Source organism: Centroberyx affinis, unplaced genomic scaffold (assembly GCF_046629955.1).
Source record: "Centroberyx affinis isolate AG114_WGS23_722 - 3 ecotype Tasmania unplaced genomic scaffold, CSIRO-AGI_Caff_v1 ptg000893l_1, whole genome shotgun sequence".
Classification (NCBI taxonomy): Eukaryota; Metazoa; Chordata; class Actinopteri; order Beryciformes; family Berycidae; genus Centroberyx; species Centroberyx affinis.
Window position 1 is genome coordinate 294,988 of NW_027279481.1, and position 25,916 is coordinate 320,903.

At 43.1% G+C, this 25,916-nt stretch overlaps 1 protein-coding gene across 2 annotated transcripts; it reads left to right on the plus strand.

Annotated features, from left to right (window-relative positions):
- gatad2ab (GATA zinc finger domain containing 2Ab) lies at nucleotides 1–25,705 on the plus strand. Of its 2 annotated transcripts, XM_071521518.1 has the most exons (12): nucleotides 1–135; nucleotides 15,334–15,639; nucleotides 18,909–19,032; nucleotides 19,420–19,551; nucleotides 19,810–19,881; nucleotides 19,989–20,033; nucleotides 20,153–20,272; nucleotides 20,686–20,883; nucleotides 21,120–21,369; nucleotides 21,495–21,916; nucleotides 22,094–22,322; nucleotides 22,789–25,705. In XM_071521518.1, the coding sequence occupies exons 2-12, from the start codon at nucleotides 15,347–15,349 to the stop codon at nucleotides 22,920–22,922; spliced, it is 2,019 nt and encodes a 672-aa protein (XP_071377619.1). In that variant the 5' UTR covers nucleotides 1–135; nucleotides 15,334–15,346; the 3' UTR covers nucleotides 22,923–25,705. The 2 variants fall into 2 exon arrangements, with proteins under 2 accessions (XP_071377619.1, XP_071377620.1); XM_071521519.1 differs by lacking the exon at nucleotides 19,989–20,033 and having other exon boundaries at nucleotides 20,156–20,272.
- Nucleotides 25,706–25,916: the final 211 nt, after the last annotated feature.

Below are 25,916 nucleotides of genomic sequence, written 5' to 3' on the forward strand. Positions count from 1 at the left end.
AACCGGAGTGGCAGCGGACAGAAGAGAGGGGATCCCCGGGATTTTTTCAGCGAATTACGGGTGTAGCTATCTTAAATACTACGTCAAAACAATTGAAAAACTTGGGTGAAGTCGGCCAGGCTGCTCCTATACTCCGTAAGTTCACATATTCAATTAACATATAAACTAATCAAATCTTTTAATTTCCAATTTAATTAAGACGACGACGGGAAGTTTTTTTTTCTCTCCCGACGTTAGCCCAGCTAAAGTAAGCTAGCTAGCATAGCTGTTTTGGCTAACAGCTAATGTGCAAGGTACGGTTTGTGTGTCGCCCTCAGCTACACACATACACACCTACCGAGTACCGACTGCCAAGAACAAACCGCCTCAAAAAGTCGAGGAATAATATAACTCTAACTTCACTATTAAAACTTGTTCCAGGATGCTTCAATAGTAAGATGAATTCTTCATTTTAGTTACCCATAATGAATCTACGAAACTCTTAGGCAAAACTTTCAGATTGTGTATATCATTAAGGTCTGATTATTTGTGAGTGAATCTGAAGCGACTGTCTGGCCAGACTAGTGTCCAGGGAGTTAACGTTAGCAGGCTAACTTAGCTAGCTAGCTAGCCTGTTAACACAAGCGGCTCTCCGACATGGGGTCGGTTTCATTGTCTGTCGTGTATCGCTATTTGGACAAGTATTAGGATTCTAGCTAAATATCATCATTGTAGTTCAAGGTGTGTATGTTCCAACGTTCAATGATTTTTGTATAATCTATGTAACCGCTGGTAACCATAAATGGCTGTTAGCTAGCGTTAGTTAGCTCTTGGTTTTGTAGCTGTACAGATGGACAGGTTGTTGTTGGCAAGCCAAGTTAGCATGAGATAGCTTGTTGTTGTTGATGGGTTAGTTGGAAAGAGGTATTCTGTTGGGCAAAGTTGCATCACTAAAGTTTATGAATATGATAATCGTCTTACTACCGGATATGGCAAAGCCGGCTATTCCTTATTGACTATGGATGAATATGATTATAGCTTAGTGAGCGCTTGATTTCAGAACTTTGTCAGATTAGCTCAACCATGAAAAGCCTTTTTATGGAGGCGTAATGGTGGACGGTGGTGCCTCCGTCAGGGTGTGTGTCTGTCCGTCCACAACCGTATCACCCACCCAAAGCCATAGACAACTCAGCGACGACTTTATATCTCCCGTAATATTAAGGCTCCGGTAATGGTAGTACCAGTTAATTTCTATAATATACCATCTTACCCTCAAATCTTGAGGCATGCTCTGCAACTACTATTGAAGACACCCCTGTGATATTAAATATTCAAATTTACATTTGCTCATTGTGAGCTATGCCTGAATCATTAACCCTTTTAATGACTGTGATGGGATATAGTTAGAGGAAATGTTTCTTAGCTTATCCACTCTACTTCTACAACAAGATGAACATTCATCAGATTGACTGAACTTGGGACACCTTGAGAGGGCTGCATACACCTGTCTTTCAGGTGTATTTAGGCTGAACAGCGGTGTTCATATCCCTTTCTCTGCCAAGCAAGTGCCCTCCATTGAGAGCAAGCAGGCAGTGGGCACCCTCAGCTAGTGATGGGGGACACATGTCGCTTTGCATTTTATGATGGGCTGTGGAGTTGCCGGAGGAGTGGTGCCTCTTGTGAAAAACCCTCCTGAGAGTGATGTGACCAGACAGGCATGACTCCACTGACTTGAGATCCACTCTGCTGTTCTGCTGCATCAGGGTTGCAACTTTTTTTTAAAGATACATCTGTATTTTCTACCACCCGTTAGAGTCGTATTTATTTTTGTGTTTGTAGGTCCCTCTTTATGGAATGTCGTCTATGTATAGCGTTTTTTTTCCAGTTGTGCTGCAGTTGCATTATGTGGATATAGTAGTGTAATCATGATGTTGTGGAATGCAAATGAATTTGAAAGATCAGAAATTAATTTGAAAGAGCAGACAATAATGAAAGTATCCTACTGCACAATTAAGAGGCTTCAGACCCTTTTCATAATTGCATTTTGTTAATGTAATATATATCTAAACTGCAGCAACAAAATATATTGGCACCGTTGCATTTTGTTGTTACTGTGCAGATCCATTAAACACCATCTATGGATCTGAGAGATATTAAAGTGGAGATCCCATTTGTTTCTCACTGCCTTGACAGAACATAGGCCATATACCGATTTTACCAAGATATTCTTTTCCCTGAGAAACAACAAAGGATTTCTTGGATCAGTCTTTTCATTCTCACCTGCTCTAATTCGTCACAGTGAAGACCTAATACAGACCACAATTCTCTGCAGAGTAGTATTATAGCATAGCTCTTATTGTTTCCATCCATCCACATGTCTGGCTGAGGCGTTATCATAATGGCATCTGTGTAGCGCACTGTGGGGCACCATTCAACACTGCAGTCAGGGTCTGTGGTAGACTGTGAGCCCAAGCAGAGTTAAGGCTAGGTCACACTAGCTGATTTTAATGCAGATTCTAAGCCCGACTGGACCGTCCAGACCACCGGGGTGAGTTGGGGCTTGAGGCTGTGATGATTGGGCGAGAATGTGCTGTAGTGTGAACGGGCTTAAGACCGTCTGCCTTGGCTCTCCTGATGAATCCTGAGCCGGAGCCTGACAAGATTTTATTCAAACGTTTTTTATTTAATCAAGCCCAGTTTGGCCAGGCTCATGTAGTGTGAAGCAGTCTGAGACTCGCCAGGACTGAAATCTGAAAGTGGTCCTGGCAACAACCAATGGGAATTGAGCTCAAGGGGGAAGAGAAAAAGAATGAACTGGTAGAGAAGCCTCTTCTAACAGAAACAACAACAACTCCCACTCATGTAGATTGTTCACATCAGTAGAGATTCCCAAGTCCACTTGCTCCACTCTAGATAAGTTGCAATACCGTTTTATTTGGAGAAATATATCTCATATACAATGGTATAAGATGGCAACATGCCTGAATCAATCCAAGTCTCATAAAGAATTTTTCATCAGTGTTATCCTTATAATAATGTCACTTCAGAACACATTTGTAATGTAAATGTAACTTCTCTACCATGAATCAAAAAACGATTGACATGAAGATGAGTGCATCTTCATGTGTGTAACGCCTCATCTTTGCTCTTTTGCGCAGTGTGCATTGTTTCCCAAAGGGACAGAAAGCATTTACTCAAGACCAGTCGTTCGCTCTGAAATTCCTCCATCGGACAAGATTTGAACAGGGTTTGGCAGATTAGTCTCTGCGTTGCTGTAGTGGTCAGCTAAAAGTGGTCGGGTAAGAAATGCAGTTGGGAGATCCATATTTGTCCAGATGAGGAGATACAGAGGGAGAGAGACTTACTGCTACTAGTGTTTTATTCTCGGCTCCAAAAATACATTTGTTATTTATCCTGTGATTTAGTGAGAGAGTTAGTGGTGATACATCCTCTCAGCAACCATATCTTTATAAATCTATGGGCAGCCAAGCAGTGGACAAGTGGTGTAATAATACTGTGTATAAAAAGTGTGTTCAATTAGCAGTGTCAAACTAATACAACTGAAACAGGTTGTATTAGGTCTAGATCTGATTTATAACGGCCTGCTAGCTGCTGATTTCTCAGGGTGGGGTGCTTGTTGTACACCGTCATTGTCAAGAGGTTAACAGGAAATGCTGGCGGAACTGTGAGGTTTTACTTACCCTAACTAGTCGCAAGGCTTCAGTCGCCTCGCTGGGTTTCCTGACAATGAGGTAGGCCTGGGCTAGCGTCAGTGGAGGATTTGTTGTTGTTTTGAGGGATGTGGGACCCGGATCAGTATACTTACATTTTTTAGTGATTGGGCCAATGCAGTGTCCTCAAGAACACTGTTTGTAGGATCTTGGTTTAGGCTCAGTCAGGCGTTTTGTATGTTAGAGGTAGAGCAATGGCTTTCAATAGCTGCTTGATTGTCAAATTAGATGCAAAAGTGAAAGCCACAGCAGCAAGTGAAAAAGGACCCTCATGAAGGCCTAGCTAAATTTCAACATTCTTTTCATGTTGTTGCCTCCCAATTACTGGTAAACAATATTGTGCTTTTCAGCTTGCATAATATTTGGCGGAGAAACATGATATATGGTCAGTTTGTCGTCGTTCTTGTTTTAATTCATGAAACAGGCCTTGCTTTCTTGTCATTTTTGGATAGTTGAGCGACATACACTGATTGCTACATATACTGGCTGATTGAACTAGGCCCATTACCTGTTTCTGAAGGCATGCAAGTAACAGGATGTCATGGCTCTGTTTGGTTGATGTAGTGTCATGTAGTGTTGTCTCCACTGTGAAGACCTAGTTATTAGTTATTTTCAGGATGTCAATATTTTTTGTGCGAATAAGTTTGTGTGTCAGTTTCTGTTTGTAGTGTGCTAAATACCTGAGGACTGTAGTAGTTGTACTGGCCATGGGGTCCCACCCTAAGCCCTCGGGCAATTCTCAAAGGTGGAGGAGAGGAATCCTCCAGTGTTTGATTGACTGAACCATTTCTTGTTTACCCTGTTGGACTTCATATTGACTCAACTATGTGTACCAAGTTTACAGTTTGCCTAACCTCTGTTAGACAGTTTGAGGTGCATGTATGTGTGGATGAGTTTGGTATCTGGTTCAATAAAGCTAACCTCTTGGAAAATTTCAACTACACTACAAACGAATCAACACTATATCAGGCCTGTTCATACCCCTCCCCCATACTCGCCATACTTCATGCTCTCCTCTTGACAGCACCATTAAAACACATATCAAGCATCATGATTGCCTAAGGTCCAACAGCCAGCTAAGCTTAATTGAAACACGTTACTCACTGTGTAGCTATAGTTTGGCTCATGCCCAATGAAACACTGCTGTCTTTTTCAACATGGAGATGTGAGACTGGCCTTGCGTCATTGTATAGGTCTGCATGGTATTCCTTAGGGAAATAGCCACCTGTTGACCAGGTAGGCCATATGGCTAACAATGATATGGCCCTTGAAGAATAAGTAAGAAATGGTGTCGTGGTTAGGAGAGTGCCCTATATATTTATGGAGTCATTACTTTTTATGAGGTAGATAAATTAAAGAATTAATTCTCCCTCACTGTGAAAATATTTTTGCTTCTTGTTTTATGAGCTGTGCGGTCGAGATTGGTCACTATAATAATGACCGCCTGACATCATAAAGCCAAGGCTTATGTGCATGAAAGCCGTTGAACCCATGAGATCCATTGCAAATTAACACACATATTGTGTAATAAGCCTTAATAAATGTGTTATTACAGTAATTCATATGCTATTACGTTGGCAGCCACACCTTTAGATGTTATCATCCATTGCTCCGTTTTTCCAGTCGGTGCATAACAATCGCTTCCAGAGTGTTTTAACTGGCAGTGCTGACATGGCAACTCTGGAACTCTCAGTGCGGCAGGCAGGACAGCCACTTGGATGGATGCAGCATCAAGGCATGTATCCAAGAGGGGACCAACTGTCCCCTGCCTGTCTCCATGCCACATGGCTGTTAGTGTAAATGTGCGTGTTGCATGACAGTATTGTCATGCACAGCCTAAAAAGCATCGTACCTAGAGTTTGTCATTACAGATAAAAGCTGAGGTAACAAACTGGAATGACTGAAAGGGCTTCACTGACTTTTTGGGAGTTTTCAATATCTGGCCTATACCTAAGTGCTAGTTGGCAATTGTTAATTAACATACTGTATGCTAAAGCGTTAGCATGTGCACCAGACAGAGCCATCTACCGGACACAGATATAATTTTGGTGACAATCCTCTCAGCACATATTGGGTAAACTCGTAAAGTCAGATTTGAATATTACTATATTAAAATCTGACAGCGACTATCCAAAATCAGTATGTAGCATGCTTCACTGGATATCCCACCCATTTAACCATTCAACTGCTTATAGTTACTCTGACTTACCAGGATGGTGTGTGTGGGTCTTGTCTCTCTCCCTGGGATTTATTCATGATGATGTAAAAACAAATAAGTATGGAAAAGAGTTGATTTTCTGTGTGAGTCAACTAATTGTCTCAAGAAGTTGCAGCCCTAATCTCAGAAATTGTGTTCAATGACCCTGATAACTGAGTAGAAATTGTTGTGTTGAAGTAACGGGTTGATACTCTGAATTGGTTGATGATTCGAATTATTTGGGTACTCGTTGTCAGGTAAAAAGTAAATCATATAGCTATAGCAGTTAACAATGCAAATTAGTCTGTAGAGAAACTTGTTTAACACCTGTAATGTTTTTTTTTTGGATATGTCTTTAGCATTTACATATTTTACAATTTATCACCTGTTATAACAATGGCACTGCTGAAACTAAATTGACATTGAATTATCATTATCATTAGTGAGCAGAACAAGTGCTTGCATATGCCATCAAAGATTTTGACAACTGTGTATTATTTTTTTTTTTCCCCATGTGTTTATTGATTTTTTTCAATAATAACAAAAAACAATGCACAGCACAACAACACATTGCACATCTGGAGACAAGGGAAAAAGGAAAAAATAATACACATAGCACATCCATACACCTACACTCAGCACACACACGCAACATCAAGCATAGTCCTCGAAAGGCACAGTCAGAGTGATGCGCACAAGGAATGCAAACAAACAAATACACAAAGACAACCAAAAAATGTAAAACAAAAGTTTCTCTTATTCTATACGGGTAACCATTGGTCAAAATGCATAAACAAAAATCACCTTGCAGCCCCCCCCCCCCCCCCCCAGAAACTTGTTTAACACACAGTAAGCAGAACAAGTGCTTGCATATGCCATCAAAGATTTTAACAACTTTGTATTCTTGAAACAGTTTTGTTTTCAAGTTCATTGCATCTACAGCTGTCCTTGTTGCCTTTGTTGCAGATGGTGTTTTGTCATGTGCATTGTCTGAGTGCGCCTACCTAAATTGTAGACGCCTCTTCTATACTTTGAGGTCATACGCACAATGGCTTGGCCTAGATCAAACCCTGCTGATGAAGTTTTCATGAAAGTTGTGATTGCTGACCCAAACTCAAAATAAAAGGCGACTGGCCTAGTTTACCCTGTTGTGTTCTTCAGCAGTACTCAGCTGTGATGTGCTCAGCTCCCGGTTGTCTTGTTTGGTATACTGTACTCCTTTGCACCCTTTGGGCTCTTTGTATTTTCTTCCACTCTAGTCACTTCCTGCTACCGTCCATTTCCAAGAAATGTAATCTGATAGGAGTCTGCGTGTGTCCTGGCCCTCCAGTCTATATGTGGCTATGGGCTTCTGGTTTTACAGGATTTATGCAATAGACATTTGGAAACAATTTGTCTGAAATTGGAGATTATCCCTGTCAAGGATATTTTAAACAATTTAGCTATTCCTTTTTATTATAGCAAGTAAGCTTTTGTGGTTGAAAACATATCCAATGATTTTGTGATTAGAGGCTCAAGAAAACAACTGGAGGAGGTTGACTTGACTTGGCTGCTCAGTGTTTAGGACCTTTTTAATGTAGCTATATAGTGGAAAAGGTCAGCCTTTTCAGTTTTCCCCAATTCTCACTTGTACCTACATTGTTGTTTTGAGTCAGGGGTCAGCAAATGAGCCAGAGGAGATGTGGGGTGAGAGAAAGCCCTGTGCTTATAATTTATATGCTAGTTTGGTATGTGGACTATACATTAGCAAGCATGTCGGTGTGTGTTTGTGTGTTTCCTTTTTAAAATATTTTTTTAATGTGACCGTCTGGCTGTGTGTGTATGCATTCCTGTGTGCTCACGTGCAAAAGTCTGGCTTGCACTTCCTGGGCTTACTGCTGTTGTCGTTGTCACGTTGCTGAGGGAGAATCCAGGTGGAGCCACGCACACACATACACTCTCACTCACACACACACACACACACACACACACACACACACATGCACACAAACAGACACAGAGGCAGTCTGGCATATTCAGGGTTAAAGGCTTCCATTTTGTTAGGTAACACCCTAATGGTCTGATCTGTCAGTGGCGTTAAAATGGCAGGGGCTTAACCCTTGGCGTTCAGGACACAACCAGTAGGGGCACACTCGCTAGGCTGGCCCAGCGGACAGCAGAAGAACTGAGAACGGGGGGGGGGGGTGAGTGAGTGAGGGAGGGGTAGAGGGGAAGGAGGAAGAGTGAGCGAGAGAGAGAGGGAGAAGACAAGGAAGAGTATTTTTCAGTTGGGTACAGTTAGATTATGGCACAGCTAGCAAAACACACGCTCTAAGCCCCTTTCCCTCCCCCAACCGTGGCACCTCCTCAGCTGGGTCCCTGCCCCCACTCTTAGCCTGGTGAGCACAGATTAGGGTAGGTAGTCTATTTTTTCATCTAGATGATATCCCAAAGGGAAAGAACTTGGATGAGTGTACTCTTTGATAGCCTGAATATTTCAATTTGTGCGTAGCCGATGACGTCACCCCTAATACAAACAAAGCAGTAGGAGGAACCTTTATGATTAATAGTAGGTAATCAACTGGAATTTCAGTCACAGTCATCTAGTCATATCCGCCAGTAAGGAATTTGGCAGTTTGAGCGATTAATTCAATCACAAGGTCCAGTCCCATTAGCCACATAAGAAAAGGAGTTGTTGCTTCGTTGTTTTTTATTGGGCAATAATAATCCATAGTTGTATTGCTTTTATTGGACAGTATAATTGTTGTTTCCCCTCACACTGAACCCCGAGGACTCTGTTGAAAAGTCTCAGTATGTTTTAAATGGCTGTTAATGTGTTGGCTGGCTGGGTCCAGTCCCAGTGGGGAGATCATTACAGTGCTGCAGATGAGAGGCTAGTCCGCTACCTGAGGGGATGAGCCTTTACCATTGATCTGCCACTCTCTATGAACTACTGGCCACAATGGGAGACTGACTGAGAACAAAACCCGTAGTGTCAGTCCAGCTCACAGGATTTCCATCTGCTTTCAGGCAAGTCCATCTTGTCCTATAATACTATGGAGTTGGCTGGAAGTTTTTTTTCTGCTTTTATTTCATACACAGGATGGCTGGGCTAGTGTCGCCTGTACGATCCAAACAAGGAAATGCAAATTATTAAATGTATTGATTCATGCAAGCCTTCTATGAGGCTGTTTCAGTGCAGGAAAGTGAACAGCATCTATTGTGGTGTGATTTAGAAATATGAAGAGGTTTATACCCAATGAGACATTGTTGTGCATTTTTACATGAATTTGAATGGGCAATAGATGATACCTTCTCTCACTCGCCCCCCACCTTCCTCTTTCTAGCTAAGATCTTCTCTGCCCTTAGGCCTTATTATTCTGAGGAAAAGGAGGGGGACATGTATCTACTCCTCCTCCATAGTCTCTTGAGAGAACATGCACAGATCAGTAATCACAAGCTGTCCTTTGCTCTCTCTGTCATCCTCTCTTCTCATTTTCCTATCTGTTGGATATAATGCAGTTGTATGTAAAAGTGATGTATCTTTGAGTATCTCTGAGGCTGAATAATTACAGTGGCATACAATAAGCTCTATATTGTAGAACTTCATGCTTGTTCAGTATATCACCAGCATTATGCAAATGTATGGATGTAAATGTCTGGTAATGGCTGTGTACACATGTACCATTGTGTCAGTGCTATCCAGTAAGATGAGAGGTGTGTGTGCTACTGTGTTTCATGCACATTTCCCGGCTCTGTCAAATAGCCTAGTCTTTTAGATCCAGTGTAGTAGTGTGATTCTTCTCCTAATGCAGTTTGCCACTTTCTGTATGTCACCTTTTGCAAACCTGACAAGTGTCAACACCCCCCTCTTCATGTGAAATGGAGCTGACTGTCAACTCTGAGTTGGATTGTCACCCTCCTCCCTTACTAGACCATGGGCTACGTGGGGTAGCGTGAATCAGAGAGCTGTAATGTGACAAGGCTGGCAGGCTTGTTGGTCTGAAATGGATACAAGACTGGGATCAGTGCCTGTCAAGCCTCGTTGAGCATGGAGTGCTGATCCAGGATCATGGACTGGGTCCCCTTCGTCGTTTGTCATTATTAGGTGAAAGGCAAAACTGATCCTAGAACAGCACTGCTACTCTGAGATGGTTGCTCAATCCCAGGCTGCAAGGTTTGGGCTACCACCTCCTTCTAGGCGTCTCCCGGTGGACATGCTGCTGATGGACAAGCCAGACTTATTGGTGAGATTGTTGTGTCAGTTTCAGTAGGTCTTTACAGGCTGGATGGATGGTGCTGGAGCAGCATTGGCTCTGTCAGGAATGCACTGATTGATTCAGGATCCATTCTCGGTTGACTGCCTGCACCTAGAATACGAATTCCCGTTGCTTTCCTAGTAGTTACCTGATCTTTCAAACCAGATAGGTTTTTATTTGAGCCTAACTAAAGGCTACTGGAGAAAAAGTATGCCCATTTCAGTCATTCTGGTTTGAGGCATATTGGTTTTCAAAACCAGTGATCCAACAATCATAGACTTGAGTTCCCAGGACTGTATTTAGGCAGAGAAAGAATAGCTCAGTCTCTATCATAACATGTTTTCATTGCAGGCTCTTTGGACCTGTGTTATATCTGCTTGTCCCTCCTCTGTCTCCTGCCATCACCTATACTCTGAGCTGTCTCTCAGTGCAACACTAGCTCGGCTTCTGACAGCTTGAAGCATTGATGCCATGTTTTTTCTGCCATCCATCCCTCTCATGTGTCACTCTGAATGGCATGGCTTGGATAGACTCCTGTGTTTGGATGGCTAGGCTCAGATAGACTTCCATGTAGCTAAGATGCCTTCTCCAGTTGAGTCTCCTGCATGTTTTTCATTTCCACCTGTCCGATAGCTCTCAGTGTGAGTCTCTTACATCTCTTAGCCCTGGGGTTATGAATGACCCCATATCACAGAACAGGCCTTTGGTGCTCTTGTGGCGCTGAATACAAAATGGGCTCCAATGAGTGGTGGTGCTTCAATGAAGGCTAAGTGAGATGGGAGTGTGATGTAACAATTGAGAATGGGCGCACACATCCCTCTCACTTAAGTGTGTCTCAAGTGTGCACACAACACACATACTCACACAACATGTACACACACACACCAATTCCATTTGGTTTCCTCCCCACTGTTGCTTAGCAGCAGGGCATACAGCACATTGAATGTTGCATTCATGATGCCATCCATCTCTTCTGGGACAACACTAGCCATGCGCCTGGAGACCTGCATACATGCAAGTACACACACACACACACACACTCACACACACACACACACAAACATGGATAGTGCCTAACCAAGGAAAGGTCCCTTGGAGAGGGCTATGGTAGGTGTTATCAGCAGGGAAACTGGCAGCCATTGCAGCTCTAGTGACATATAGATCTGAAGTACCACTGACGCTGCACTGTCCCACAGGCTTACAGTCATTTTGTACCCTGACGGGAGTTCACTGCAACATTGTTACAGCTAGAGCATTCTGCAGTCACCGTTCCCACAGTCATGCTAGGTAAGCTATGGTTTCTGAAGCACTGTGTGTAGTATAGGCGACTGTGCACACACAAATACAGGCGAACGTACGCTCACACACCCACACACAAGCTGGCATCCCTTGCAGATAGATGGCCTTTGTGTCTAGGGATGGTACAGCAGGGCACATCTGTCCTTGTTATGTACCAGTGCAGGGTGTCTCTGAGGCCCCACACACGCACTGGGCTTCCTCACTGTACTATCAGCACCCATGCACACACATACATATGCACACACACACAAGGCTGGATGTTTTGGCTTTGTTGCGGTTGTTTTGTTTTGGATGTGTTGGTTGGTTTAGTTATTGCTATGCTCTACATCTTGCACAGGCTCAGGGACGCCTGTGCCCTATCTTGAGTAAAAATAAAACTTGGCGTAGGCTGAATGAACAGATGTGGATGATCAGGACTAATTCGTACTGCAGCCGGACTGCAGATACTGATTTGGAGAAAATGCTGAAAAGCGGTTTCCATCTGCCCCTTGTATTGCAGTGCTGTGCTTTTCAGATGACAAACTCATATTTGGAGGAGCTTTTGTGTAGATTGTATCCCGGTGGTGAACTACTAGATTAGGTAGGCTTATCAATCTTGGGAGCCCTAATGGATGGCAGAGCAGATGTTTTAAAATGTTTATCGTATTCAAGAATATTGAAATAACGTTAATCTTCATTTAAGAGTATCAAATATCATGAAGGGAGGGTTTTGGATGACTGGCTTTTTAAGTCTCTCAGTGGGTGGTGAGGTTTGACCTCCATAGAAGACAGTAATGTCAATGATGCTTCCAGTCTCCTGTTGTCTGGCAGACATGTGTTTGGAATGTCCGGCGACGGCATCATTTTCTCTTCCTCCCTCCTTCCTCCCTCTCTGTGTGTTGGAGGCGTCTGTGGCCTCCCCGTCTCTCTCCCTTCCCTCTGCCAGTCTGTCTCTCCAGGGGTTAAACCTGCTCCAGCCTTCTCTCAACCGCAGACCAGTTTAAACCGGTTTTCAGGGAAGTGCTTTGTGTCTCTCATGGAATCTTGGGAAGGGTCATGTGGAGCTGTGATGATGTCACAGCGGACTAGAAAGACCTTGAGTCAGCTTTCTGAATCAGAAATACAAGATGGTGTGTTTGTGCATGCATCTTGAATAGACTGTCCATTTCAGTCCAAATGATTAGGCTTTGATATCTGTATTTTAAAATGTGTACTTACATGCTCAGTGGCCACTTTTATTAGGTGCACTCCGTTTTGTCAACACAACAGCCTGAATTCTTCGAGGCATAGATTCAACAAGGAGCTGGAAACATTCCACAGGGTTTTTAGTCCATGTTGACTTGATAGCATAACACAGTTCCTGCAGATTTTTCAGTGGAACATTCATGCTCCGAACATCCTGTTCCACCTCATCCCTAAATGTGCTCTATTAGGTTGAGTTCTGGGGACTGTGCAGGCCATCCGAGTAAACTAAAGTCACTGATATTCCTGGAACCATCTTGAGAAAATGCATGCTTGGTGACATGCCACATTATCCTGCTGGAAGTATCCATTTGAAAAAAAGTTACACTGTGGCCATGAAAGGATGCACCTGGTCAGAAGTCATTTGGTACTACAGGGACCTAATGTGTGCCAAGAAAATATTCCCCACACCTTTACACCACCACCACAGTGTTTCCCCTAGGATTTTTTTCCAGCAGTTGTGCGCATGCGTTTTGCAGGGGTACTGAGGTTTACTGTGCACACACGCACACGCACACGCACACACACACACACACCTGTGTACTAAGACAGTGTCTAAAATCCAAAACTTTAAGATCTGTCTACAAAAATGTATTTTGGTGTCAATTAGATCACTTCCTATGAAACCAATGAAATGGACGAATAGAGAGCATAGTTGGATTTCTCCCTCCTTTAGCAGGCTGTTTCGGGCGAGCTACTTTGTAAAATGTAGGGTAGACACTGTAGTATACAAATATCACATTCAAAGTCAATTAGATAACGCATCTTGCCTATTCTGAAGTTTAGTCGTCAAGGAAATCTTTATGCAGCGAGGTTTAAAAACGTTTTAAAACATAGAACAGCAGAAAAAAATCATGCAAAAATATAAAACAATCATAATACAACATGATTATAAACAGCTATGATGATTCACTATCTGAAGGAGCAAACTGTTCAGGTAAATTGGGAGGTAGGCCTAAAAACGTTGCCAGTGAGTATCTGTTATCCATGTATTGTCTGTTTATCTGAGAAAGGTAACCCCACCACACACCCATCCAGAACACACAGTTCGGAACTTTGATTCAAGTTTTGAGTATGAATCCTACGTTGGTGTAGTTGGTGCAGTTGGTGCAAATGTTTGCTCAATGTTGGTGCGATTTTTTTTTTTGCTGTGTAATAGGTTTTCCCAGAAAGCCAAGTGGGTCTCTCCATCCTGTGCTATTACTGTAACGACTGGGATTTGGGTCAGCATCTGGGGCACTGGCAGTAGGACAGGAGACGCCTGTACACCTCAGGGCTGTCCCTTTTTACAGCTGGAAATACCAGCTAAATGGAACACTGGCTACATTTTCATGTACCCAATACTGTGAATGATCAAATTATGGTGGTAGTTCAATTAAAGTGTTTGCATGATTTGAAATAAATGCCATTTCCCTCAAAAACCTGGGTTTACATGGATTTACTTGGTAGCCGGGTTACGTTACTCGGAGAGGGATGTTATGTAATGAGATCCAGTGATCATCTCAATAGCAGATGAAAAATTTTGAAACATCTTGACTAGGGATGTACAAAAGTGTATTTTTTTCCTGGTTGACTAGTTGGTGGGTTGTCTGAATGACTAATCGACTAGTTGGTGTGTACAAAATGCCAAAATTTAACATAGGCTTATTGGGCTATGGGCAAAATAACTCTTAAAACTCTTAAAAAATAACTATTAATTAATATTACCATAAAAAAATAAGCATGAACTGTGCGTTTTGACTCATATTTTGTCTTGGGAATAAGCAATTTTAAAGAATGCTAGGTCTATGCCTACATAACATGGCAGAAACAACACAACTGTAGGCATTATCTCCACCTCCTGAAGAGGTGGGCCTTTAGTGCTAAATAGATAATCATTGTATACTTTTTGAAAGATGGAAAAAGCTTAGTGCAAGACTATTCAAAATATTTTTTAACATTTCTGCGTACAAAAGACAGTAATAGCCTACAAATAGATATAAGAAACAAGCGCAAATGTGCAAAAAATTAAAGTACTAAAAAAACCCAGAAACAATTGACAGATTTTTTTTCATTCTTTTTTTTGTTCCCATTTTTGCACTTCATGACCACCTTGATGTAAACTATATTATTCTCAATGTTATCTGAAAGCAGAAGATGCTATTTTTTGTTCCCATTGTTGCACTTCATAACCGCCTTGATGTAAACTATATTATTCACAATGTTATCTGTAAGCAGAAGATGCTATCATGTACCCACGCAGCGTGTGGCACATTAGTGTTATCATTTGTCTAATCAGGCACTGTTTGCACAAATGCTGCTGTATCCGGGCAAACCTCTTTTTTGATAAATGTGTAAATTAAAAATGCTGAAATTGGCCTAAGGTCTATGTGTGTTACTTGGGTTATGCTTACATAAATTCTTACTCTGATTGAATTATTCAGACTAAGGTGTTTTTAACAGTTGCTGTAGTCAGTATTGACTTAATCAGGTTAAGAGTGGATTATTAAAGTGCATGTACCCATGTCATATTTGTATAGCCTGCTTTAAGTACCCCATTACACCTAGAACACCCAAACCGTATCCCACTGTCTGTGTGTATGCATAGTTTAAGTGAGTGTTTTTGTGCTTGTTTTCAGTATTTCTTTTTCTGTAACCTTAATGTATTCTTAATTCTGTCTCCCTCCAGGGAGAGAGCAGCCATGTCGGAGGAGGCAGTGCGTCAGACGCGCAGCCAGAAGAGGGCCCTGGAGAGGGATACAGCTCCTGCTGGGTCCCTGGGGGACATGGACAGTAAAAGGGTGAAGTTGGAGAAGGGCGACACAGCTGGAGGTCCCCTGTCCCTGGTGGGATCTGGAGCTGAGGGTGTGAAGGTGAAGAGTGAGCAGGCTGCCAAAGTGGCAGCCAGCATCCTGAAGGCTGGGGAAGTGAAGGCCACCATCAAGGTGGAGGTGCAGAGTGGAGATGAGCCCGTCGACATGAGCACATCCAAGAGGTAAGATGAGGAAAAATATCACAGGGTTTGATTTAGCCATTATCGCCATCTTGTGTATTGAGCTTTTGAGTTAATACTAGGAATGTCTTTGGATGTTCATGTGTAGGGGCAGGCATCTTGTTGGTCAGAAGAGAGACATGATGTTTATGTAAGTTTGCATGGAAAGTGAGTTTGTACTTGCGTCTTCCTTTACCATGGGTCTCAATAGTGCAAGCCAGCCAACCTTATCCACAATAAACCCTTTATAGTCGTAAAAGTATGTCCAACTGGACAAAATCCACCATTATCAGCGTTGACGCACTTAGCACCTAGTTTGTATCTGTGAAAAAAAAGGATGCCAGCAACAGTGTGCTGGAGCAATGCTATTTGGTGATGCTTAATTTGTGTTGATTCGTCATTTGGGTGTAGTGGGGGAATTTCTGGATGGCAGACAAAACTTGAGACAAGCTGACAACTGAAGCAGAGCATTTGTGTACAATTTTTTGTATATGGGTTAGTGTGTGAATACTTGTTTGGATTCGTGCACGCACGCACGCAGCATGCATAGTGTGTGCATAGAGTTGTGTCTACTGGAGTTTTCACCTCTCCACTTTTGCACTAGCTAGTGGTCTGACAGGAGTCACACAGGAAGTCACTGTGTGCTTGTTGGTGGCCTGCCCCCATTTTGAAAAGTTTGAGGCTCCTGAGGCCTGGGCTCCATTTTCTCCCTCGGCAGCACCTGAACTCTGCCTCACACTTCACACAAAATGAAGGCTATGTGTCACAAACTGGTTCCAACTGGCCGTTGCCATGGTTTCCACATTGGAAGGAGCAGTTGGAGGAAGGAGGGGCGAGCAGGGGTGGTGGGTGTGTCACATGACCACGCAGAGAAATGCCTGATGTCATGTGATGTGTTTGGTAGAGTGATAAATACACACACTGAGGTGATGGCAGTAAAAAGGAAAGGGAGAGGTTACTCAAATGAAAGGGTGTGTTGCTGTGTTTGATCTGTGTTGATATATCACAAGTTCACTCAAGTGTCACCTTTGGCCCCTGTTTAACCCTCAGCATGTGTTGTTTGCCCCCCAACTCCCCTTCCCTAGTAGTTACAATGCTTGGTGATGCTTTATAGGACTGTGCACCATTGAAGCAGACTGTCTAATGTGGCTTGGAATGCAGGTTTGCGCCGCATTTTGAATGGAGTAGCCCACCGCAGCCAATAATGTCTGATTCATCATTACTATAGTGGAGTCAGTGTGATAAACATGGAAGCCGAGGCGTGCAGAAACACTGGACCTTACATAACCAGGCTGGTGCGTGTTGTGATGCTTGTGTAAGCTGTTCTCAATCGAGTAGTAGCAAACACCACATCTTGATAAGCCAGTCCATCTCAGTTTGTCAGAGAGGCTGGGATCTGCTGCGATTAGTTTTTCCTTTGTGAAAGATGAGTAATGATGATGATGATGAGAAAGCTATTGATCCCCTCCTAGTGCTACTGGTGTGTCGGATGTAGTTTGTAATATTATGGGCGGAATGTAAACAGAGCCAGGCAGGAAAACTGCTGCCCCCTCAGGCATCAGCTGTGGTTTCAGACAGTAATATTTCTCTAATGGCAGTATTCTAAAAATGGCAGGACATTAGGCTTGTTTCTACATTTGAATGAATAGGCATCAGGGAAGTGCTTTCCAGGAAGTAGTAGCATAATTTTAGTGTTACAGGAATTGATAGTGTTTTTAACAGTTGGGGAAAGTAATAACATTGTGATGCTAGATGTATGTTGTGGTATGTTGAATTTGTCATGTCTTGCATATGAGACAATTCTGACAAATGTAAATGACATGCTTATCACATAGTCAACGCTGTTGAACTGCCTATGCTAGGTTTGTGAGTAGAGTTGTTGGACGGCCCTTGTCTGTTGCTCTGTCCTACCCTCTGCACAAGTCACAAAGCAATGGAGTCTGGAAGGAGAGGATAGGGGAGAAAAGTGTTTAAAGACAGGAGTGTGTAAAAGGAAGAATGGTGGAGGAATAATGGGTGTGAAGAATTGAGTGAGTCAGTTGGAGAATAAAGGATGAACAAGTAAGTAAGGCTGGGGGAGGGGTGAGTGAAGTAGTGACTGAGTGAGTGAGTGACTGAGTGAGTGAGAGAGAGTGTACACAATAGGTTGGCTCCTGGCCATGTATTCCCCTCCCCCACACTGTCACCCTCTCCAGTGTCTCCAGCGGACCTCTGCTCCGCTCAGCTCTGCGACTCTGGTGTCAGCAGCTGGGAGGGAGGGGAGAGTGGAGGCCCAGGCTGTGCCGATCTGGCTAGGCCCTAGGCCTCGCCAGGGAGGTAGGAGAGGGGTGAGGCCCTGCCTGGGTGGTAAACTGGGCCTAAGCCCAACCTTGAAGCCTCTTGCTCGACAGATCCTGAGCAATTATATAACTTTGCTACATTACTTCAATGCATGTATATACATAACTCCAAATATTAGAGACCTGAATTGATTCAAGCCACCAAAGCCAGCACAAAGTGTTAACCCTCAAACCGCTTCCTGTCACATACCATCACATACCTCTCTCACTTTACCTCACCTTCCACCCTGTACCCAGTCCTCCTTACTACTCAGACTTTTCTTTTCTAGCCCCCCAACTTTTAGGACCTCATGGGATCCCTGCTGTGATAGAAGCAGATTTATTCTTACACCGTCATCCCCCCACCCTGTAAAATTACAACCACCCTCCACCTCTTCTCTTCACCATCTCTCCAGATTGATGGTTACATAGCTTACCAGTGCTCATCTTTGTTCTCCTCAGTCTGTAGGAAATGCAACTCTAGTTACTAGTCCTTATTTTATCAAAGGCTTGGAGCTGCTTCTTGCCCTTTAAAAAAGAAAAACTGCCCTTGATTTGCCCTTCGTTTGCATGTAGTTTTAACTCAGACTTTGCTATCTCTGGTGGAAAGGAGGGAGTAGGAGGTCTATATCTCTGTGTTGCCCCTCACTGGAGATATGGAGGTGAAGCGAGCTTGCCTTGCTCCCACTTCCCCTGCCGCCATTACACCACTATTGATCTCTTGGATCTAGTCTTCTTGTGTGTCCCATTACACATTTGCCCTGTCTTGGTCAAGGTAAAATCATTATTGTATAACGCCATCTACTGGATATAAGACAAAACTACAAGTTTGTCCCAGGTGATGGTTGTTGTGATACATCTAACGTGAAATAGAATATAGTGTCACAGTGGGGTTGAATAATAAGATTTATTCCTAATAAAGTTTGCTTTTTCTTTGATTGCTTTTCCCCTCAGTGACATTAAGAGAGAGCGCCAGCCCCCATCGCCAGATGATGTGATTGTGCTATCAGACAATGAGCCATCCAGTCCCCTCATGAATGGCCACTGCTTCACAAAGACTGACACAGATAAACTCATGGTAAGACAACTGAATCTAAACTTCGCACACAACACAATCTTATCACTTATCCAGTCCATGGGCACAGAAGTCTTTATCCCCACGTTATGATGGGTGCTGGGCTAGAAAACAAAACAGAATAAATTGATGGCTGTCACACTCAAATGGTCCTACTGCCATGCAGACGTTTGTTGACAGATTCAATATGAAATATGAAGGCATATGTTTAGACCAGTTCACTCCTGACATTGATTAAAATTGTGCCTGTATTTGCACTCTGATCTGTCCTCAGTTGGATTGGTCAGATCCATCTGTCACAACTCATCTCTCGTCTCTCGTCTCATTGGGAAAAAAAATATTAAAATATTAGGCCTCCTAAACCTCCTCTCGTTGTTGTGATGTGTATAGAAGAGCAGCCCTGAGGAGAGGGAGCGCATCATTAAACAGCTGAAGGAGGAACTGAGGCTCCAAGAGGCCAAGCTGGTGCTGCTGAAGAAACTACGACAGAGCCAGATCCAGAAGGAGAGCACTGTACAAAAGGTACAACACAAATAGAGGAAAGAGATTATTCACTCTTACACATGTATGCTATGGTAACCCATAGATGCAACAGGGATGTGATTTCAAATTTTATGGACACAACTCTCACAAGGATCCATGTTTTCTTGATTTTCTCCCCTTTTTTTGTTGTTGTCCTGATGACATCATTAATGGAAGCACGTAAACATGCTTGCATGCTTGCTCATCCCCCTCAAGCTCAGAAAAACATATTGACTATATACACTCTTTATTTTCCAGTCGACTGGCTCAGTGGCTACTCCTCCTCCTTTGGTGAGAGGTAGCATCCCATCAGGCAAAGGACCCCTCCAGGTAGCTACTGCATTTAACGACAACCACCTAGCATCTCTGCAAACTCTCCTGTACTGTAGTGCCTTGGTTGATACATGATGTAAAACTAGATTCTCTTATTGTGGCAGTGTACAACTCATACAAAGTGGATACTGAGCAACACAAGTCCGGGGCAGTTGAGTTGTACTTTCTGTGGCATTCACAAATTCAAAGTCAACTGCACTGCTTTTGTAGCGTAATGATGTTTGATATGTTTACTGTGTCTTTATATTTGCTAACATTGTTGTGTTTACAGGTGTCGGGCCGTAGCTCAGGCACGGTGATCCCTCCTCCATTGGTGCGGGGTGGACAACATGTCCCGTCCAAACACAACTCCCAGATCGTCATGCCACCCCTGGTCAGAGGAGCCCAGGTTAGTGTCGGGCTTCCGAACCATTCGTATGATGAAGATAATGCTGACATCATGCCAATGAATAACCCACTAATTTAAATAGTTACTACTTGAAGTATTTTAATTTCAAATACTTTTAAATTTGCAAATGTTATTGTTTTATTTCAACTGGTTTAATTTTTTTCTTGATAAACTTTATTGATTTAAAAGAAAGCTCACTGAACTGTTTTATAGAGTAGGCTTACATGTCACAGTTTAGCAGTGATAATGAATTTTGACTAATTCTCACAATCTCTTCTATATCTCCACTGTCCTTTTATCTTTTGCTTCTCCCTTCCTCAATTTTCCCTTTCCACACTTGATCTCTTCGTGCCTCTGGCTCTTTGTCCTCTGTGATGTCTGTTTCTGTGCTCTGGCCTGTGTGCTGCTGTCAGCCCATTGCGGTAACTCCCCAGCAGATAGCCAGTCTGCGTCAGCAGCAGCAGCAGAGCGGTTCGGGCCCCCCTCCACTGTTGCTGGCTCCCAGGGCCTCAGTGCCCAATGTCCAGGTGCAGGGCCAGAGGATCATCCAGCAGGGACTCATCCGTGTGGCCAATGTGGCCAATAACAACGTCATGGTCAACATCCCTCAGGTGAGAACACAGTATGCACGCAAACACTCTGTACACCCATCTGGAGCACCATTTTCATAGTTGCCATCACTCAGGATAGATATGTAGTCTAGCAATTAATATAGCTGTATTATTAATTAATGTAGCTCTATATGGTCAGCCTTATCAAAGGTAAGCTAAGAGAACACCATCTTGTGTAGGCACCGAAGCTGCTTCTCACTATACTGCCTGCTCATCTTTTCTGTGCTTGTGTCCAGGCCTCTCCGACCAACCTTAAGGGCTCTTCAGTGTCATCCAACTCCAGCGTCAATGAGTCCCCCGCCAGTCGGCAAGCAGCCGCCAAGCTTGCGCTGCGTAAGCAGCTGGAGAAGACCCTGCTAGAGATCCCTCCACCCAAACCACCCGCCCCTGAGTTCAACTTCCTGCCTTCAGCAGCCAATAATGAGTTCATCTACTTGTTGGGGTTGGAGGAGGTGGTGCAAAAACTTTTGGAGATGCACGGCAGAGGTAGGTAGATCTTTGCGCTCTGATAAGCTATTCTGGGGATGATGTAGTGCAGTGGTTGACCTAATGGTAGAAACTAAGGGTATACCTCTTGTCTGAAGTTTCTCTTCCCTTTTCTCATCACACAGGTAATCTGGGCCCAGCTGCGGCAATGGCCAACTCCATTCCCAAAGAGCCGTACACCTGCGCCCAGTGTAAGACAGACTTTACCTCCCGTTGGCGACAGGAGAAGGCTGGGACCATCCTCTGTGACCAATGTATGTCGTCCAATCAGAAGAAGGCCCTGAAGGCTGAACACACCAATCGGCTGAAGGCAGCCTTTGTTAAGGCGCTCCAACAAGAGCAGGAGATTGAACAGCGTATCCTCCAGCAGGCTGCCTCTTCATCCTCTTCCCCCATCTCCAAAACCACCTCTTCTTCCTCTCCCTCACTGTCCAAAAGTGAGCAGCAGGTGCTGGTGTCCCATCAGTACAAACAGGTCAGGGCTGCCATGCAACAGCAGCAGCACAGAGGGACACCTGTGGCTCGCCACCACTCCACCATTAAGCAGGTTAGCCTTTACCTTAATGCTATTGGACCAACATTACACTTGAAGTTTAGAACATTTTTTTGGGGAAAAAAGAGATGCTCATGTTTTATTAATAGATATTAGCAGCCAAAAAGTCTGCACGTTAATTAACTTGCTCCACAACACCCTGTATTCCCCCCTCACTTACTCTCTCTGCAGAGTCCTGGTCAGCTGTCACGTAGCATCCAGTCTGCAGTGAGCTCTCGGGGTATGGCCCACTCCTTCTCCTCCTCTCAGCTTCAGAGTGCGGCGACGCTGGTCAGCAGGCCAGGTAAGCATGCTGCAGCACGCCCGCTGCAGCAGGGGGCAAAGGTCAGCGCGGCCGGCAGCAGCAGCAGTAACCAGGGCAACGTGGCTGCCTGGAGGAAGCAGAGCGGTGGGCACACAGGTAGATAAACGTGAGACCAGGCTAGCCTGAGAACGCACTCCGCCAGTTCTTCCCTTCTGTTCCACTTGGAGTAGTCTATCCTAAGGTGGATTCCTCTCTCCCTCAACTTCTCACTTGTTCTTTCTCCCCATTCCCTCAGGCTAGGCTTTTTCTTTTTAGTATTCCTTTCTGGTTCTCCTTGTATCTTTCTGTCTTTTTGATCTGTTTCAGAAATGAAACCCTAAAGTGGTGCAGTTTTTACAGTTTGAGGGGTGAAATGTTTTCCAGTCAGTACATCTCGCTCTACACCAACTCTTCCCTTCTTCCATCTTTGCCTCCTTCCTTCACTTGATGATGGCTCATGATATTGTGTTAGTCAAGGAGTATTGCCTGTTAGAGTGAATCTTTGATCCATTTGAATGCAAAAGCAGAGCTTGACGTTGAGGTCTCCAGTGTATTGACCGCTGATTTATTTGTTTCCTGACAGGTGTGACTATGGCCTATGTGAACCCCAGCCTGTCTGCCCATAAGACCACCTCTGCTGTTGAGCGTCAGCGAGAGTACCTGCTGGACATGATTCCTTCCCGTTCCATCTCCCAGACAGCCAACACATGGAAATAATACAACCTTATTCCCTATTCCCACTGTAACCATCACCCCTCTCATTATTAATAATATCAATAATAGTCATTCTCATTATCAATCTAACAATGGACTCTGCCTCCTGCCAAAATGATGCCGGGGAGAATCTACTTTTTGACCAATGTTTGGGGGCAAAAAAAAGAAAAGAAAAAAAAAAGCCTCTCGACCTCTTCCCTTGCTCTTTCTGCCGCCATCTTCCTTTCCTCGCCTGAGCCGTTCATCCCAGTTTGGAGTTGTGCTGCAACAGCCTGGGTTTCTGGGATACAAGGAATATTTCCTATAGAATTTGGGCAACTTGGGGGCGGTTGGGCTGACATGGACGTATACAATTTAAAACCTCTCCAGTGACATTGCCTCTCCCTCCCAGTATGTCAGTTGAACTTCATGTTTGCACCGAGAGTGAGTTGTCACAAAGTCACTGAGCTCCCCTGCCTCTGGTTTAGGCAGGGAGAAAGTCATAGAAAGTCAAATCATACACCGTAAAAGATTCGCCTTACTTCTTCCCCCTCTCCAGTCTGAGACAGTCAGACTCAGGCACATGTGGTGGCAGAACCGAACTTAACTGAAGACCTCATTGCAGGGATTGTGGTTGAGCTTCGAGGACCATCCACGAAATACTAAGAACTGCTTCAGCTTTGCAAAAATGAATATAATTAAAAAAGAACTGTAAAAATGATCTCTATCCGCACACAGACTGCCTCTTCTCGCTAACCTATAGCGTGTATAGTAGAGAAGTGGATGTGGTGTGTTGGATTATTTTGTATGGCTGAATGTTAGGATTTTGTCTTCTTTCTTCTGTAAGTCATATACTGTGTTTGAGATATTGTGCTCCCTGATATTTTGGAAGTGGCCTCTTGTCGAGGCCTGAATTTACAGGCTAATGTTAACTGTTGAGGTGGTTTTACATCTGCTGGGTTCCGTGTTGTGGCCTACTTTTAAAGACTTTGTTTTTTCTAAAATGAAGAGGAAAAAAACAGATTAAGGTTTCACTCACTGACTAATGTAAAAACACAGACCATATGTTTGGAGGACTATTCTTCTTGAATATTGTAAAAACCTTCCAAAGAACTAGTGGAGCCCAAATGGAATCCCTTCTGCTAGAAGGTTTCTAGTTTATTTGAACCCTCTCTGGATATAAAGATGAATTCATGCTAAGCGGAGGGGGTGTAAGGAATGTCATATTTTATGACATTGTTTTGCTTTTAGTCATAGATTGTGGTGCATTATTTTTCTTCTATAGACAAACTCTGTCTCTGGGTTTATTTATAGGGTCATGTTAGTTAAGATATACGCTTATGCCCTAAGTTTGAATGGATCTCCACTTAAGATTTGTTTTTCTTGTGTGTCCAGTGGCTCCTACGCACCCTTTAATTGGTCTAAAAGAAGCTGGACAGCTTTCAGAATGTAGTTATGCAAAAACCCCTATAGCAACACATGACATGAATTTCTTAGTCTTTCTTTTACATTGAAGTGTGTATGATTTATGTCAGGTCCTTGAAATGAGCTATCTATGCCTTTCATGTGAGCTGTAGTGCATTTTTATCAGGTTGCAGCAGCACAGGATAAGCTAGTGGTGAAATACAATATGTCCTATATGAAACGGTGACAGGCCCCATGCGTATGGAACTTCCTTATTTAAGAACCAAGTACTGTGTTCTTAATTTGAGTTCTGATGTCATTGAGGTGGTCCAGTTGCTTTAACAACGAGTTTCACTCTGACCATACCCACAACGTGTCTGTGGCCTAGTAGAGATAAAGTAGGCAAATTGGAAAGGATAAAATGTTAATGTATTGAATTTAAGTGGTAAATCAAGTTCTTACACAGACACTTTTTAAAAATGTTATTTTCTTCTCAAATTCTGATGTTTTGCCAGCAATATGCATAATAATGCAAACTCAACAGATAAAATCAGTCATACTAACATAGGATGTTGTCTGTTCCAAGTTGTGCATTCTTACAGAGCCTACTGGTACAGATGAGGCCAACCACCATCAACAATTAATTTCTCATTACACCAATCCAGTTTTCATCCCTTTATATTCAAGCAATATTGTTGATTATCACCGGTTTGTATCATCGGTTTGTAACCAGAAACTTGGAGTCTTGCTTCCTTATCACCCCATTCTTGATTCCATAATATGTTCTTAATGTGATAATCTAAACAGATGCAATCTTACAAAGATTTGAGACCTTGTTGAACTGTATTGCGCTCTTCAGACCAGAGCTCACAGAGTGCGATCAGGCTCTGTACTAAAAGGTAGTGCACTGCATTAGGCAATTGGGTGCCATTCGCCCTCTATTCGTTTTCCAAGTCCTGGGGTGTATAGCAATACACCTGGGTTACATTCAGGATGGTGCAACACTGCTGATGGAAATACGAGACTATAAACAAAGTTTAGATTAATTTAAAATGCTCAAGATGTTATGTATTTCTGTTTGAAAGTAGCATTGGAAATATTCCAGGTTGTCTGTACATTCCAGACGGGCTGAAAGTAGCAACCCGTGTCTTGTGGATGCAATATAAGCAACCTGGAATGAGCCCACAATGTTGTGCCCTGCTAAATGTAACCCTGTGCTGTCCTGACTACTGCCTGCTGCTGCTGTTTGACAACAAAAACACCATTCCGTTTCCCTGGGATAGAAGCACTGTTGAATGCAATGCAACCCAAGTGGAAAAGAAAACGATGTACAAGAAATATGTTTGTTTTTGGATTTTTTTTCCTGCTCTATCAAGTAATAATAAAACTAATTTTAACCCCTCTCTCCCCTCTCTCATGCATGTTTGTATTTATTCATGATGTTTAATAGGGCTGAACAATATTGACAATTTAAATTGCAATTCATATCACAGGTTTTTTGTTTTTTTTATAACTTTAAAGTATTTTAAAGAAAAGTGATTTTGAAAAAAAAAAAATGGATGTCACTGCAGAATTTACTGAGTTTGACTACGATGAAAGGTTTTCACCAATACT